General features: G+C 32.0%; 3 protein-coding genes and 1 long non-coding RNA gene across 5 annotated transcripts in view; 3 read left to right on the forward strand and 1 right to left on the reverse strand.

The window, feature by feature from the left end:
- The window catches only part of LOC111637126 (serine/threonine-protein kinase PLK4-like), a 20,996-nt gene extending 18,669 nt beyond the window's left edge, over positions 1–2,327 (forward strand). Inside the window, exon 5 of the mRNA XM_023382544.1 lies at positions 2,158–2,327. The gene's annotated coding sequence lies outside the window, so the exon portion shown is untranslated. The remainder of the gene's footprint in view (positions 1–2,157) is intronic.
- The window catches only part of LOC111637127, a 20,481-nt gene extending 5,391 nt beyond the window's left edge, over positions 1–15,090 (reverse strand). Inside the window, exons 1-3 of one of the 2 annotated variants that reach the window (XR_002758641.1) lie at positions 14,833–15,090; positions 8,630–8,752; positions 6,391–6,477 (exon numbers count right to left, since the gene is read on the reverse strand). This is a non-coding gene — a long non-coding RNA (uncharacterized LOC111637127). Of the gene's footprint in view, positions 1–6,390; positions 6,478–8,629; positions 8,753–14,832 lie in introns of those variants that run through there. The other variant, XR_002758640.1, reaches the window with a different exon arrangement.
- On the forward strand, positions 4,619–8,875 carry LOC111637125. The gene is made up of 6 exons (XM_023382542.1): positions 4,619–4,812; positions 6,193–6,298; positions 6,389–6,468; positions 8,326–8,427; positions 8,523–8,579; positions 8,651–8,875. Exons 1-6 carry the CDS (start codon positions 4,747–4,749, stop codon positions 8,750–8,752), a joined length of 513 nt encoding a protein of 170 aa, XP_023238310.1. The 5' UTR covers positions 4,619–4,746; the 3' UTR covers positions 8,753–8,875.
- Positions 10,246–12,759, forward strand: LOC111637124. Its single transcript, XM_023382541.1, has 6 exons — positions 10,246–10,556; positions 10,636–10,735; positions 11,721–11,815; positions 12,213–12,320; positions 12,406–12,462; positions 12,545–12,759. The coding sequence occupies exons 1-6, from the start codon at positions 10,494–10,496 to the stop codon at positions 12,647–12,649; spliced, it is 528 nt and encodes a 175-aa protein (XP_023238309.1). The 5' UTR covers positions 10,246–10,493; the 3' UTR covers positions 12,650–12,759.
- Positions 15,091–15,342: the final 252 nt, after the last annotated feature.

Below are 15,342 nucleotides of genomic sequence, written 5' to 3' on the forward strand. Positions count from 1 at the left end.
ATTCAGTAATAGTCGCAAAATGACAGTAAGAGGTTTTTTTCATCTAATATAACTTATGTTATGTTTTCAAAATTATCGTGCATTTTACGTATTATGATACGTACGGTTTAAGAACTATAAGCAAATTTCTATCTATCCATAATTTTGCTATTATTTTTTAAGATTATAAATCAGTGGAAAATATCACTTTTTTCTGTTAATGTTATTGGGTGGATTTTATAAGATATGAGAACTATAAATTCTTTTGTTGGGTTGTTATGCAGGTCTCCTTATCGCTTAACAACAGAAATTCAAAAATGATTTAATGTTTTTGTTAAATATTTAATCTGGGGGTCGATAAGAAGGCAAATATTCTATAAAGGGGTCGACTGGATAAAAAGTTTGGGGACCCCTAATCTAGATGCTGATAATTTCATTAGCATCGTCAAAATCATGTCTGCATATTCTATGTTGAAAGAAATTGTCATAGATGAAGCATTTTTAGACAGTACATGTTAAAGTTGGACTTACTAGAAGTTGACTGTAAACAACATTACTTTGTTTACTCAGTATGGAGTGTGTACACACAAATTTCTGAATATATTAAGATCAGATAAGCTTATCTGGCATAGCTTTTCATAGAATAATAGTCATTACACTATTACCATATCATAGTACAAATTACCACATGGTACCAAAGTAACATACATTACAAATTTGTCTGATGATGTTGGTTTTATGTAAGAGGGATTTTACATAAAACCACCAAAAATTTTTTTATTGTACAGTACATTATCATTGAATATAATTTTGTATTACATTACAAAAAACTTTATTACAAAAAACTTTTACGATATAAGCGTTAAATTAAACACGTATGTCACTAAATTGACGAACGCTTTCGACGATACACACTTTCGTCTTCTTCAGGTCATTAGAAGATATAAGAACCTTTTTTCAGTGGTGTACCTCCTCTAATCCCGGCTATGGCATATCAACCGCAACATTATGTCAATGCAGCAATTTCACCTTTAATAAGAAGGGCCTTCCTCTTATCATCCAACCAGGCGGCTATTGACACCGAGCTTAATATTATCTACCAAGCGATAAATGAGGCGGGTTACAGCAAAGCCAAATTTAATTACATCTTAAATAAGGTAAAAGCATCACTCTTTCCCGCCACCACACTACACTGTCGGAAGGAATCCACAATAGTCCTGCCTGCAATACCATTTTCTGGCTGTGTCACCCTCTGTATTTGTCGTATTTTTAGGCGACATGATTTGTTTCTGCCGATCTCTCTGTGGCCGAATCTTAGGAGGTTGCTGTCCAACGACAGGGATCCTTTATCCACCATTGAAAAATCGGGGGTTTATTCAGTCCCATTAGAGAATGATTTAGGCAGTCGCACCCATTATATTGGTGCAACAACCAGAATGTTAGCTAACCGTATTTTAGAGCATCAACATTCCATCAGGGACGGCAAGAATGACACAGAACTCGCCAGAATGGTACTACAACACAAACATACCCCTCTGTGGAATGACGTGGCCATACTAAAACACTGCAACAACAAAAATCTCGTATACATCTGGGAAGCCCTCATCACCAACGTATTAAGGCCCTGCAACACCCCCATACTGGATTTGCCCCCTTTGTGGATCAGCTTGTACAGTTATATAAAACATCGCAATTAAATCCACAATATAGAGGCGTCTAGCGCATGCGCAGTATAAACGCGTGTGCTTTTTATTTAAATATCTTTTTTATATTCTACCGTTGCTGGTATTCCAAAATGTTAGTTAAGATTGGAATGTTTTTTAAAAATTTTGTATTCAAAAAAGGTTCTTATATCTTCTAATGACCTGAAGAAGACGAAAGTGTGTATCGTCGAAAGCGCTTGTCAATTTAGTGACATACGTGTTTAATTTAACACTTATATCGTAAAAGTTTTTTGTAATAAATGATTAGTGTGCTGTCCATCACTATATTATAGATATTTGTATTACATTTTTCTTAAGAAACATTTTTGGTATTTTGAGGTTCCAAATCCAATCAGAAAATATCTCCACACTTTGCACTTACTTTTCAAAATAGATTTGTCTTTTCTATTACTTTTTACCATTCTGTGTGTTTAAATGTTTATGAAATGATGGTTTTAAATACTTTTATTTTCAGATGGTTACTGTCGATTCTGTTGAGACGAGAGGTATTATTTCTAAGGGATTTCGTCAGTTGAGAAGATACAAGCTCGTCATCTTGTTTCCAGTCGTCACAGTCTGGTCGATTTACGCGGACTACCAGCGCACGCAGAGATACAAAGCCAAAAAGAAGAAAGCTCTATAACGATGCTACCAGCTGTGGTGAGACAGTATTGGCCTTTGGTATTTCCTCTGAGTGGAATGTGTTTTGGTGCCTATTTGGATCGCTTAGAAACTCTGAGAATGACTAAGTTTAGAGGAAAGAGTAAATTGTATGGAAAACCATTGGCACCGGGTGAAAAGCCTCCGTGGCCATGAATTGGAAATTAAATGATTAAAAGAATATCACAAGTTGCATAGTTAATAAGGTTAGCGGTTTCTTAAATAAATATTGTAACTAGATGATGTAACACAATATTTGAGAGAATAAAGTTTATTTAAAATTAAATTTTTTGATGCATTTCATTTGAAATTTTATAGAAGTAAAATGTAATTTTTATATATTAAAGAATTCACAGGACTGACTATATTAACAAATATTAGCTCAAATCAGACAGTCAAATTATATAATCTACTTTAGTGTAAGTCTCCAAAAGAGCTGCATAATTGTTGTCAAGTTAGCAAACTAACTTGACAATAATTATGCAGATCATTATGATTATGGTAAGCCTGTACCAACTGTTGCTTATGATAAGATGTGACTTGTATCAGAATTTGAAAATAATCAATGGTATAGCTTATGCAATTCACAGAATATGAAAGAGAAACAGTCAAGATGCTAGTGAAGTGTCCTGTGCGGATACGGTTGCAATGCAAATTGCCATTGCCTCCAACACCATTAAGGACATTTCAGAGATCATGGTTTATTTCTACAGCTTCACACTGATCAAATTTCATCTTTCTGAATGCTGTAAGTGATGATTCAAAAGCTATTTCAAATTAAAGAAACTGCCTGCTTACAAGTTTTTTCTAGACCTTCCTCTTCAAGTATAGTTACAGATTTCCACCAAGAAAACCTAACCAACCTTGAAGAGCAAGATGTAAAAAAAATACAGGCATTGTCCTTGAAGTTAAGAACAATCTCTGAAGCATTTGCAGAGCTGCTGGCAAAAATCCCAATCTTGAAGAAGTTGCCACAAAAACAGCTATAAACTACTCACCAAAGTAGTCTCTCATATATCACTAGATGTACAGTACAAAGATACTTTTTCATTATATAAGCATATTTTGGAAGAGAAAGATGAATCTTGTGTCATGCAATCGATCAAGAAACAATGTTCACTACAAGTTTTTGGTGTAGGCATAATGATGCGCTAAAAATAATTGACGGAAATGTGTTATTTCACTTAGAATACAATTTAAATCGAACCTATTTTAGTTTTAAATAATGCAGAAACGTTCCACTCCAGTATATGGAGTGACTGTTTTTTAAATTAGCCTTGCCTTGGCACGAAATATGAATAAATTAATATACTGTTATATGTAAAGAGTATATGTAACGCTCCAGTACCTTAATGATCTATTTTACAGAAATGCTTCATTTTAATGTCGGGGTGGGAGATCAAACATGCATTAGCATGAGAGTGTAAAGTTGGTAACAAAATATGATGAGAAGGGATAGGTAGATAATTGCGAGGTTAAGAGGCCGAAGTTTTAAACGCGAAAACGTGTACGTCGGACGTTCAGCGCCGCTTTCCTGTAAGCCTAGAAGTTTGACAATGGTGTTTGGATAGTCAGTGGAAATCATGCTCGACATTCCAAACACCGTTGTCAAACTTGTAGGCTTACAGGAAAGCGGCGCTGAACGTCCGACGTACACGTTTTCGCGTTTAAAACTTCGGCATCAACCTCGCTAATAACGACTTAAAATCTGTGACATTATACTGGCCCCTATTTAGATGTTACACACGTGAACCCGGAAAATTCTACGCGTTGGTCAGAAGCGAACCCGCGACCAACAGACAGATAATACTAAAAGCGGCACACTAAAAATTGCTAGTAATAAATATGCAAATCACGAATAAAATTACCGAATATAAAATTTTTAATAAATTCTATATGAAACATTCTGCTTGCTTAATACTTATTTTTTTAGTCATTACTACAAGTGACGTCCTGACAAGTAAGGAAGAAAACAAATATTTCGCAAGAACCTAGATAATTTCATTATTCCTGAATATTTACATTAATTACTATTATGTCGTCGTTATCTTATCCTCCTATCTTTTACTTCTTAATCGATTCACTCGTACAGCTCTAATTCTTTCAGATATCTAATACAAAATCTGTGTATAATACAGTATTTCTAGTTTAATCCCGAGATACTATTAACACGAACAATATTAAACTAACGAGAAAGAAAATCTTATGACTGGATTAGGAAATTGTAGTTGCCAATTTTCCTCATAATAATAATTGATTAAGGGCTCAACCAGGAAGATCTCAGTAACTTCCTTAATAATTAATTAACGGTGATAGATTGCGTTACGTAGCACCAAGCTCATCTTTAAATTCTTTGCCCGTGATCAATTTTTGCATATTAGTGACGGAGAACGCTGGAGGAAAGATGTACGTCACCATACCATCCTACGATACAAAGAAATCTGCTTATGCCTGCGCGTTATATACAGTGGTGAGTAGTCGAAGTAAATTTGTAACTATAAATGGCAATGCAGTGGCGTACCGTGGGTGTCAGCCGCCCGGGGCGGAGGAAAATTTCGGCCCCCTTATTTAGGTTTTTCAATTTAAAAGACCAAAATTCAGTTTTGTCACAGAACAAACAATGAAAAATTCGGTGGTAGTGCAGCGACCTGTTTAAAATAGAACTATTGGATATTAGTGGTGTATATGAACGCGAATGAATCGTACAAGCCAAAAAAAAAAGTTAACAGGTTTCGCAGGAACTCCTCGGATGAAAAAGTTACTAGTTCACCCGGAGAGCCGATTCCCGGACTGTTCGGACGAAAGCACTATCGTAGGCGCGATGCAAGTATAGATTAGGATGTTTCAAATTTTTACAAGATATTATTATTTATTGTGAAATTTTGCCGCCCCCTAAAAAGTGCCGCCCTGCCGCCCCCACTACGGTACGCCACTGTGGCAATGACATTGTAAATTCTAAAGAATGGCATCGAATTTGACGCCGTTCTTTAGAATTTCGCATTGTAAAATTGAAGAAATGACGTAAAGCGTGCACTAAATCCCAACCAAATTAACGATTGTGGTTCAAATGTGCACGAGTTGATGTTAATGTTCGATTAAGAATCTTCAATGTATTATATCTTCCTGCGCAGTTCAATTTAATACCGAGCAATACAAATCTCTGCCCTTCTAAATATTTTAGATAAAATGGTTAAAAGAACAAAAAAATAATAATATTCGCGAACAATCTTCAATCGATGCAGCGACTTTAGTAAACATAACGTAAACAAGTTTGGATTAGTGAAAAAATGCCTAATTATTCTGTGAAATACTTAATTTCATTGAAAATAAAATTCTCTATACAAAATTACAGGGCAAATCCAAGGGGCTAAGGGACTTAATCCCTCTATTGAAGCAAAAAATTTATTTACAACTTTACGCTGGTAAATATGGTTTATCGGACTATCGCAATACAATCGTCTTGCGCGTGTTAATAAAAGATCGTTATTAATTCAAATATTTTAAATTTCGAGTTAGCACCCTTAGGGTTCTTCTGGATCCGTTTTTTTTTATAAATCAGCGTAGAGCAGATTGTACAAATTATCATCGCGTGGTTACGGATGGGACGATGTTTGGTGTACCGGAAGTAAACCTGTTACCTTTTTATTTATTATTTTTTAATCATTATAATTAATTTGATAAAATAGGGAACATGCTTCAATAAGCATAAGTTAACAGGAGAAACTGTTAGTTGTAGACTAGGGCTCTGCAGTTTATGCTAATTTATTGGTAGAATTGCGATTCGTTTTCTAAGCAGAAAGACGTACTGTATTTGACACTACAATAAAGTATTTTTGTTTTTCCTTTTTAGTTTATAAAAATTGTATCCATAGGGACGGCATTATACTTGGTGTGCGCTTCCGAAGACGTAATTACTAAACTAAAGAATTTTGATGGGCACGATCTTAAAATTAACAGTGAGAATATCAATAAAATTATATATATGTGTGTGTGTATATGTTTAATTATCCACGACAAATTTATCATTTTATTTATTTAATTTTCAGAACCGTTTTATTATTATTCTTTCATACATTGCTCATTTTATCTTCTAACTGGCATCATTTTGTTTGTTGGCGTCAAAAAGGTAAATATCCTTTAATGGTTAAATTTTAAACATAAATAATTCAAACATTTCTTTGACTTAGAGAATTTGGATATAATTTTTTATTATAATTGAAGTTTTAGACTATGTACAAAAAATAAAATTTTTGAGTCTATCTCAATCCTTTTTTATATACAACACCAGAAGTAACAGGTAACATGGCTTTTTTATTGAAGAATAACTTCTTAAAAAAACAAAGGTAAACGAGTAAAAAGAGAGATCACAATGTTAAAAACGATCAAGTGTCAGCCTTCTGTTGTAGGTTCTGACACTTTACATTAAAAACATGAAGAATTCTTCTCACCATACTGTCCTTATCCATTCTTTAACTGCTTCAGGCCCTCTGGTGGTAATTTCGAGTTATCCTACTTATTTGCATATTAACACAATTTCTGTAATAACTCAGGATATATTCTTCATAATTGAAGTTTTAGACTATGTACAAAAAATATAAAATTTTTGAGTCTATCTCAATCCTTTTTTATATACAACACCAGAAGTAACAGGTAACATGGCTTTTTTATTGAAGAATAACTTCTTAAAAAAACAAAGGTAAACGAGTAAAAAGAGAGATCACAATGATTTTATATTTTATGAATGATTTTATGAAAAAATTTTATATTTTTTGTACATAGTCTAAAACTTCAATTATGAAGAATATATCCTGAGTTATTACAGAAATTGTGCTTTTATTATAAATTTAATGTATACGTGTATATTAATAATTTTTGTTTCTACTTGCAAATTTTTTAATTGCAAACAGCAAAATGTATATGGTCTTATTAATATTTATTTATTGTATACAAATCTTTATCTCGCTCCATTTTCTAACGAAGTGAGAGCGTTTACTTATTGTTGGTGGTGGTTTGAAAAGAACTGGAACTTTTCCTGCTCCAGCATTTGTTCTAGCAGACTTTAATGCAAAAATGATTTTAACCTACTTTCTACAGCTGTAAATTATATATTAACTGGGAAAACTAATTTTCACAGGCTGCAAAGTGTTTATCGTCAAAACTAAAGAAATTCGGTTAATTTTCATTTTTGGCTCTTTATGCTCTGTGGACACTAACTTGTAAGAGGGCCTTTTTTTTCAGGCCCGCCTTGGGCGAAGTGGGCGACTGGGTGGTGAGTTTGATTGGAGTGAAAGATAAGACAACGCAACACATGGGCAATCTGTCAATGGAGTGTAGCGGGGATCTGTCAAGGACGAATTGTAGGGGATCCGATGGTTCCCTATCAATTCTTCCCTATTCAATTCGTCCTTGACAATTATTTCTCAGTAATTCTTCTCCAGACAATCAATCTGTACTGTTCTTTCCTAGTTAATTTTTCTTCGCATTTTTTTTTGTAAAGAAGTAATTTCCACGCTCCTTTGGTCAATTATTCTCATTATTCCACCGGACAGTTACGTTTGCATAATTCTTCCCACAAACAACGTTGAATTAAGACACAAATATTGTGGAGGAAAGGATTAATGCAGACACACGAGAGGCATTTAGAAGTATTAAGTTTTTAAATATAAAAAATATCAAATCACTTCAATTAAACACCTTTAAGTGAGGTGTTAAACAGAGGTAATTGGTATGCAGTGCTTACTTACATTTGTATACTTTTAAAAGTATTCAAACTTCCTTTAATTACAACTTCTACACGATGATTAAGCGGTGAAGTTCTCCAGAGTGGTAGACTGACACCTTAATTAATGAACAATATTCTTGTTGTCTTGCAATCACTTTTACCGAAAATTTTTTAATTATCTATATAATGTTTTGCCCAAGTAATGTAGCATAAAACCGGTTATTAATCTATCATTAAAAAAAAATTAAAATTTTTTAACAGGAGAAACCACTATTCTTACTCATACATATATGGGCAACTATCATAGACATAGCTATGAAATTTATATTGCTTACAGTGCTTATAAATTCTGGAATTACAGAAGTACGTATAAACTTATTTATGCAAATCGTTTCATATTTAAATTGATTGAAATACAGAAAAATTTGTATATATAATTAACATCTATAAATTTTCAGACTGTCCCAAGAATGTTAGTGGCTTTTGGATTGCTGTTACCGTTATTGACTATCTTGGTTAGTTTAAATTGAATAAAATTAAATCAATATCATTAATTTAAACTCACCTTTGTCACTTTCTCTTTCAGGTATATGAAATTTTAATAGTGGCTTCTCACTATCACTATCTCACCACACGGAAGACCAAAGATGATCAGTTTGTGATGAAGAATAAAGCTCGAGAAAATTAGCTATAAATAATAAATGACAGATTTTTGAATAAGAATGAAAGACTAATTACATATGTTTAAATAATAATATTTTTTACAAAGTATCTATTGATTACGGTAAAATTTATTATGTTATAACTGATGTTTATTAATAAATGAAATGGTTTTCATTAATAAGACCTCAGAAACGCAAGTTTTTTTTAAATCTAAATTAAGAGTCTTTTCAATGTTCTCTTATAAATAGGACCTGAAGGATCTATAAATTACTAGGGCCCGTTTGAATTTTCATTCATACATAGTATTATTAATTCATATTTGCAATTTATTCTGATTCAATTAATAGTGTGTCTTGAAAATTTCTATAAGTAGAATTGGTTAGATAATGATATTGACACTGTTTAAGGGGTCTTTTAGAACAGAGCATCTAGAAGACTGATCTAAACAATTTCTAATGGGCACCATTCGGTAGGTAGATTGAAGGAATACGCAACACACGAGATATATGCCAAGTAGGGATGTTTCCTGTTTACCGGAAAACTGATCCCTATTTAGGTGTTAGACACGTGAAGAAAACACGGAAAACTCCACGTGGGCAATCCGTTTGAGAGGAGTGAACCCGCGACCAACTACCAGTGTTTAATGGTAAGCTCAGCACTATTAGAACATTGTTTAGGGTACCATTTAACTCTAAACAGAATCGTTAATAGAAGAAAATTCTAATCTCCGCTATGAATTTCGCGTAAATTTAATCGATTTACTTAAAAACTAATGAAATAGTTCACGTTTTATAACAAAAAAAACTTATATATAAAAATCTGGAATGGAAACGAAATTCTATAAAATAATATTTAAACCGAAGTGAATATTGAATTCAGCTTTTAGCATGTGGGCCTACTCTTTAATTGTGGTTTAATTTTTATGTATGCAATTTAATTATTAGGCTATTTAATAAATACAAAAATATCTTTATAAAATTTCTGTTAAATTTTTAAAAAATTTTTCACATGTAGCACTGTATAAAATTCAGTATAATACAGCGACATATTAAACTTTACCTTATAATACTAATTATATTTGTCGGCTTCATAGCCCAGATTTTGTGTATTCTGCATTATAAAGCAGGTAGATATAGTGAGACTTTATTCAATTTTTAAAATAGTATGACATATATTGCGAGAAACTTCGAACAACAGATAAAAATATACTAGAAATTCTATTTTAGAATTGATAAACGAGATATTCGGTAAGCAATAACTAATCTCTTTTCGATTTAATTGTAATCTCGAATAACTGATTATTTATTATAATTATCTCAGTTAACTGCGAGTTGTTCATGTCTTTATTTTAATTTATCGTAAAATCAGTATTAATTATTGCATATAACTCCATTAAATATGCAGAATATTTCGTGTTCTTAGAGGATCTAATGGACGATACATTTTGAATATTTAAAGTAATTATTTTAATTCAAATTTTAAAAAAATGAATCGAAGTAAGAAAATATTCAGACACTTTCCTGATTACAATTAAACCTTTAAATTTTCTCGTAAATTAATTATTATTGATAAATGATGAGAAGATAAATGTTCTTAATCTGCCACGTCACACTGGGCGACGTTGAAAACATTTTATCACTGTTTTACAAGATGTCTATCGATAAGTGACATCACAAGTCCGTCTGTATTTTCCTATAAATTAGCTCGAGAATTCGATTTCGTCACAATTAAAATTCTGCATCGAAGTCGCAAACTTCTGCAAAAAAATGTCGCGAAAGTGCGGTATTGGTTCCAGAACGGGATGCTTAACTTCGGCAGTAATTACTATCGTAAGTACAATTTCTACTGTTGTAATTCGTTCCTTGATAGCAAAATATAATAATTATTATATTTTATTTTATTAATTAGATTACTAGGATTTTTGGTATATTGTTCTTTGTTTTGATCGCCTGGAAAGACAAAGCTGGACTATATGACGAGGAATGCAAAAGAAATGATGGATTTTATGGTAAGATACTGCATTTTTCGAATTATGTGAAATTATTTTCTACATTTCTCTCGAGCAAATTGAACAGATGTAAATACTGCGGGGAGATTCAAAAAAGGACATTGGTTACACCCGAACGCGGTCAGCACCACTAAAAACAGCCATTTAAAAAAAAAGACGCCTCACAGTGACGATATTCGGTACTACGTGAGACAAACCTGACGTGTTTTGCTATAAATTAACTCCTCGGTCGATTCTGCAATATTTTTCGTAATTAATTTAAAATTCTATATGCTTTCAAAGTTGTAAAGTCCTTTTTGAATTATCTTGTATTCTTAGATGATAAAATGTAGGCCTATATGGGCCTACGTATGATAGTGAATATTAAATTTTAATACTCTTAACTTGTAATTATTATATTACATAATTAATATTTTTTTACATTATTTTTAAATGGTTTGATATGTAGTCTAATAAGTAAGTGAAGTATTCTTAATAAATTCTTGTATTCCAATGAGTAACGGGGGAATTATTATTTAGTGTTTTGTGAATGCTATCTCTACTGATGTTTGTTGATAACCTACCTCATCAAGAAATCAAATATAATCTAATTTGACGTACTGATTATTATTTTTATTTTCCTTTTCTAAGTTAGCAAAGGAACACACACACACACAAAGCTAGAACTATAATATATTAGAGAGGCCCGAATTAGAACGTGCAAACTTATTCATCCTGTATTACTGTGGATACAGCTACTAGGCACATTGGATGAAGATATTGTAGGCTATATATATATTTACTTGCTTAAACCAGAGGCCATTTCCTGGTTATGCTATTGCACTCATATAATGCAATAAAATTGGAGTATCGTGTCTGTCCCATTGCTAATTAATAGAATATCTTTTTATTTATTATCCCACACGTGCTTTATTTACATGGATTTGTTAATAAATAATTCAATTCGTACAAAATGAACTAAATCAAATCATTATTTGTTCTTTAGATACTGTTCTTCGAAGAGGTTACTGCTACTTTCTACTAGTTTCGAGCTTGATTTGTATCATCGTGAGTCTTATTATGATCTTCGGTGTAAAAAGGGTAAGTTCGTGACACAAGTTATTTCAATATAATAGCAGAACCGTGCCAAAATTGAGGGAGGAAATGAGATAGATTATAGGTTTTTACGAGACAAAAGCCGTCTTAATGTAAAATACATTTTAAATGACGACAGTACTTTACTAGGCTCTTGTTAATCCGGCCCTTTCTTGCACAGAGGGGTGCCAGATTACCGAATATATAGTCCTAAAGGCAATGAATAACGTGACTTTCGAGTATGCACGAAAACAGGATGTGACGACTAACATTTTCATGGAATTGAAAGCGCATAGGCGATCATACGGGGTATGACGTAATATTGAGAGGCCGGATTAGCTAGAGTGAAATATTTAACTTTTAAGATGTGTTATACAATTAATATATATATATTTAATTCTAGGAGAAAAGAGTACATTTACTTCCCTGGATAACTTGGATACTCTTCGAGCTTATTTGCTACTTGAGTGCCATTCTTGCATTCTCCATCAGTTTTTTCAAGAATGCCATAGTAATTTTCCCTAATTCTATCTTTAGGAAACTTCCAGATTTTGTTAAAAGATTTTCTTTAAAAAATTATTTATTTATTTACTTAGAGCGAGTTGTATATGTCTGAAGTGTTTCCATTTGTTATAGGATATCTTATCATTGATGTGAGTAAAGTTTTGATTTGATGTTACTAATTATAATTTGCACTTATTAGTTATTTTGCTATATTTATTTGTTTTTTTTCAGATTTACTTAATGGTGTATGTTCTTTCATATTACAACAGCTTTGAAGTTAAACCAATAATTCCTTATTACAAATATGGAAACGAACCTAATATTTTGAGATATTAATGTCATTAAACATGAGGCAACAAAGGCTTTATATTCGTAAATCTCAAGTAATGAAGCTCATCCCATGAACTGTTTTTTATTATATTTATTTATATTATATTATTTTTTATTGTGAAAAGAATAAAGAATTTTATAAATAAATTTTTTTTTATCTTTTAAGAATATTTTGGCTCGAAACGTTTTAAAATATAAACAAAACCGATAACATTTCAGCAAAGTATAGTATTGATCCATTAAAGATTACAAAAGTCCTTTCTCTTGCATTCTTTCACACACTATTGAAATCAATAGTGTGTGAAAGGAGGAAAGGAACTGGAAACAATTACGATTTCGACACTTTTATTAGGCAATACAATTATTTCCTGAACGTATAAAAAGCTATAATGTCCCTATAGTGAACATTCTAAGGTCAGCACCCTCCTCGTTTCAGTGTGACCCAATGATGCATAAAAGGGACGACTACTTTCTTTTATTAAAATGTTAATAAAGACAATATACTCGTATTATGTCTTAATAAATATATTAAGAAATGTTTGCGTCAGTAAAGAATTTAATTACTTCATCAAATTTAAAGGTTTTTGACATTTACTATCGGTTTGATATGTTATTTACATTTCAGTAACATTGAAGCATTGAAGACGTATTAATGTATCAATAAATGTATGGGACATTGATGCTATTAAATTTGGTAGTTAACGGTCGAGGAGGTATGATTTAAACCAAAGTGGAAAGAGGTATAGGAGCTCGTGCCATCTTTTTTGGTAACAAATCAGAGTTGATGCACAACACTAAAAAAGCAATGCACACAAATCTGGTAGTACAAATTCTCATGTTAATAAGTTTGGTCATCTTATCCTTCTCTTCTCTTTGTTGATATTTGTGACCACATGGTCATTTAGGATAAAAACTATTCCAAAATAAAGGGCACGGATGCCTCAATAAATAGAAACAAATATCGGTGTAATTTACAGTGTAAATCTGTGTGTATTGTAAATTTTAACTGTTCACATATCTTCCTCCTTAGCTATGTTTTGGATATACGGTTTTACTTTTTCGGCTGTTATGTAAAAAGGAAAAGTGTTGGAATGGTATCAAATTTAACCCTCAAGGTTTTTTTTTTTGTTTTTTGTAAATTTCCAGGTTTGAGATGCCTGAATCAAAAATTCCAGCAACGAGTTGCTTAACTTTCCTGGGCGACATTTGGTAGCGTCATCTGTTATCATATTTTATTTTTAAAAACTGTTTTATATTTTTACTATTATAAAAAGGCAAAAAGCTTAATTTTGAGAGTAGGGATAAGTTTTATAAAAAATGTAAATGATAATTACGAGTAAAAACATCATTAAGTCCGACCCTACTGGAGAGACACAGGGCACCATTGTCTCCCCACCCCCGACCTTTAACCACCGAAATTTAATAGTATCGATCTCCCTGCAAAATTTCAGAAATTTTCGACAAAAAGCACGGGAGTTATTAAGCTTCAAACAGGGTGAACAAAATAATGCTACCAACACACACAAACTAACATCAAGATAAACCCCTGAATTTTTTTCTTTTGTTTTGCATTTCGGCGTTTCAAAGTCTCCCGGGTTAAAAAATGTAAAAATCTTTTCGATCGATTGCCATACTTTCCCTCTATTATATATAACAGTCGGGAAAGTAAAAAGTAAAAAAGGCAAAATTCCCTGTGTATGTGTGTTGCCATCTATTTCATTTAATCTCAGGATGGGGTAAAGATTAAAAAACGAAATTTGACACGGTAGCTCGTGTATAAGCGGCATTAATGCTATTAAATTTTGGTGGCGAAAGGTCGGGGTGGAGCGATACAGGGTGGTCACGTGTCATATCTCGAATACAGTCTGACGTAAATTTTACTCGTTATTAACATTAACATTTTAAAAAATAAAACTCATCTGTACCCTTTAAAATTAAGTCTTGCCATTTTGTATTAGTTAATAATAGTTTTTTAATAACAAAATCTCATAGCAGATGGCGCCACACGCAATTTTATTTTTTTAATTATTATTACTGAGGTTATTTTTTAAATAAATCTCCTAACAGCTGGAAAAGTTACACAACTCATTGCTAGATTTTTTTTAAATTTTTACTTTCTTTTTATATAACTTTATGTAAATATAGACAAACTAATTTTAAAATGAATTTAAACGAAACACGAAACTTACCTTTAGGCCTAAAAGTTTGTAAGCAGAAAAAGGGGAAAAGAATATCGTAGATAAACAACGTACACGAGTCATTTGCATTAAATTTAACATTAATTATTCAAATAATTTACTTTACGAGCAATTTCCTTAATTTAAAACGTCTTCATCCCCGTACGAAACTTCAACTGAAGCAGACGATAGATGCAAATGACGTCATTTACATATTTTGGCTATTTTTTAATTATCACTTTTACATTTTCATCTTGTTGGGCTATATTTTTAATTTTTTATGTAATGTAAATAATACTTTCGAAATTATTATTATTAATGATTAAGTGTTATTATTATTATTTCGAAAATATAAATACTTTTAGAATATTCTGGATTACGTTGCAGTTTTTAATGACCGCAGCGTGGCGCATTTCACTTCGTCCATAAAATATAATTTTAACGCGTCTGTAACGTAAAAGCCGTTTAATTCAGTTCTAATATTTTTCAATATTTACCACATGAAATAAGAGCAAAAAGCGG

Source organism: Centruroides sculpturatus, unplaced genomic scaffold (genome assembly GCF_000671375.1).
Source record: "Centruroides sculpturatus isolate CEXI.00-Female unplaced genomic scaffold, Cexi_2.0 scaffold1093, whole genome shotgun sequence".
In the NCBI taxonomy this organism is placed as follows: Eukaryota; Metazoa; Arthropoda; class Arachnida; order Scorpiones; family Buthidae; genus Centruroides; species Centruroides sculpturatus.

Excerpts from the sequence above, each read along its gene's own strand:
- LOC111637124 (XM_023382541.1), top strand. The coding sequence starts at position 10,494 with ATGTCGCGAAAGTGCGGTATTGGTTCCAGAACGGGATGCTTAACTTCG. Across the intron at positions 10,736-11,720 it reads AAGAAATGATGGATTTTATG|ATACTGTTCTTCGAAGAGGT; the intron begins GTAAGATACTGC and ends TTTGTTCTTTAG. Across the intron at positions 12,321-12,405 it reads GTTTTTTCAAGAATGCCATA|AGCGAGTTGTATATGTCTGA; the intron begins GTAATTTTCCCT and ends TTATTTACTTAG.
- LOC111637125 (XM_023382542.1), top strand. The coding sequence starts at position 4,747 with ATGTACGTCACCATACCATCCTACGATACAAAGAAATCTGCTTATGCC. Across the intron at positions 4,813-6,192 it reads CCTGCGCGTTATATACAGTG|TTTATAAAAATTGTATCCAT; the intron begins GTGAGTAGTCGA and ends TTTCCTTTTTAG. Across the intron at positions 8,428-8,522 it reads TAAATTCTGGAATTACAGAA|ACTGTCCCAAGAATGTTAGT; the intron begins GTACGTATAAAC and ends ATAAATTTTCAG.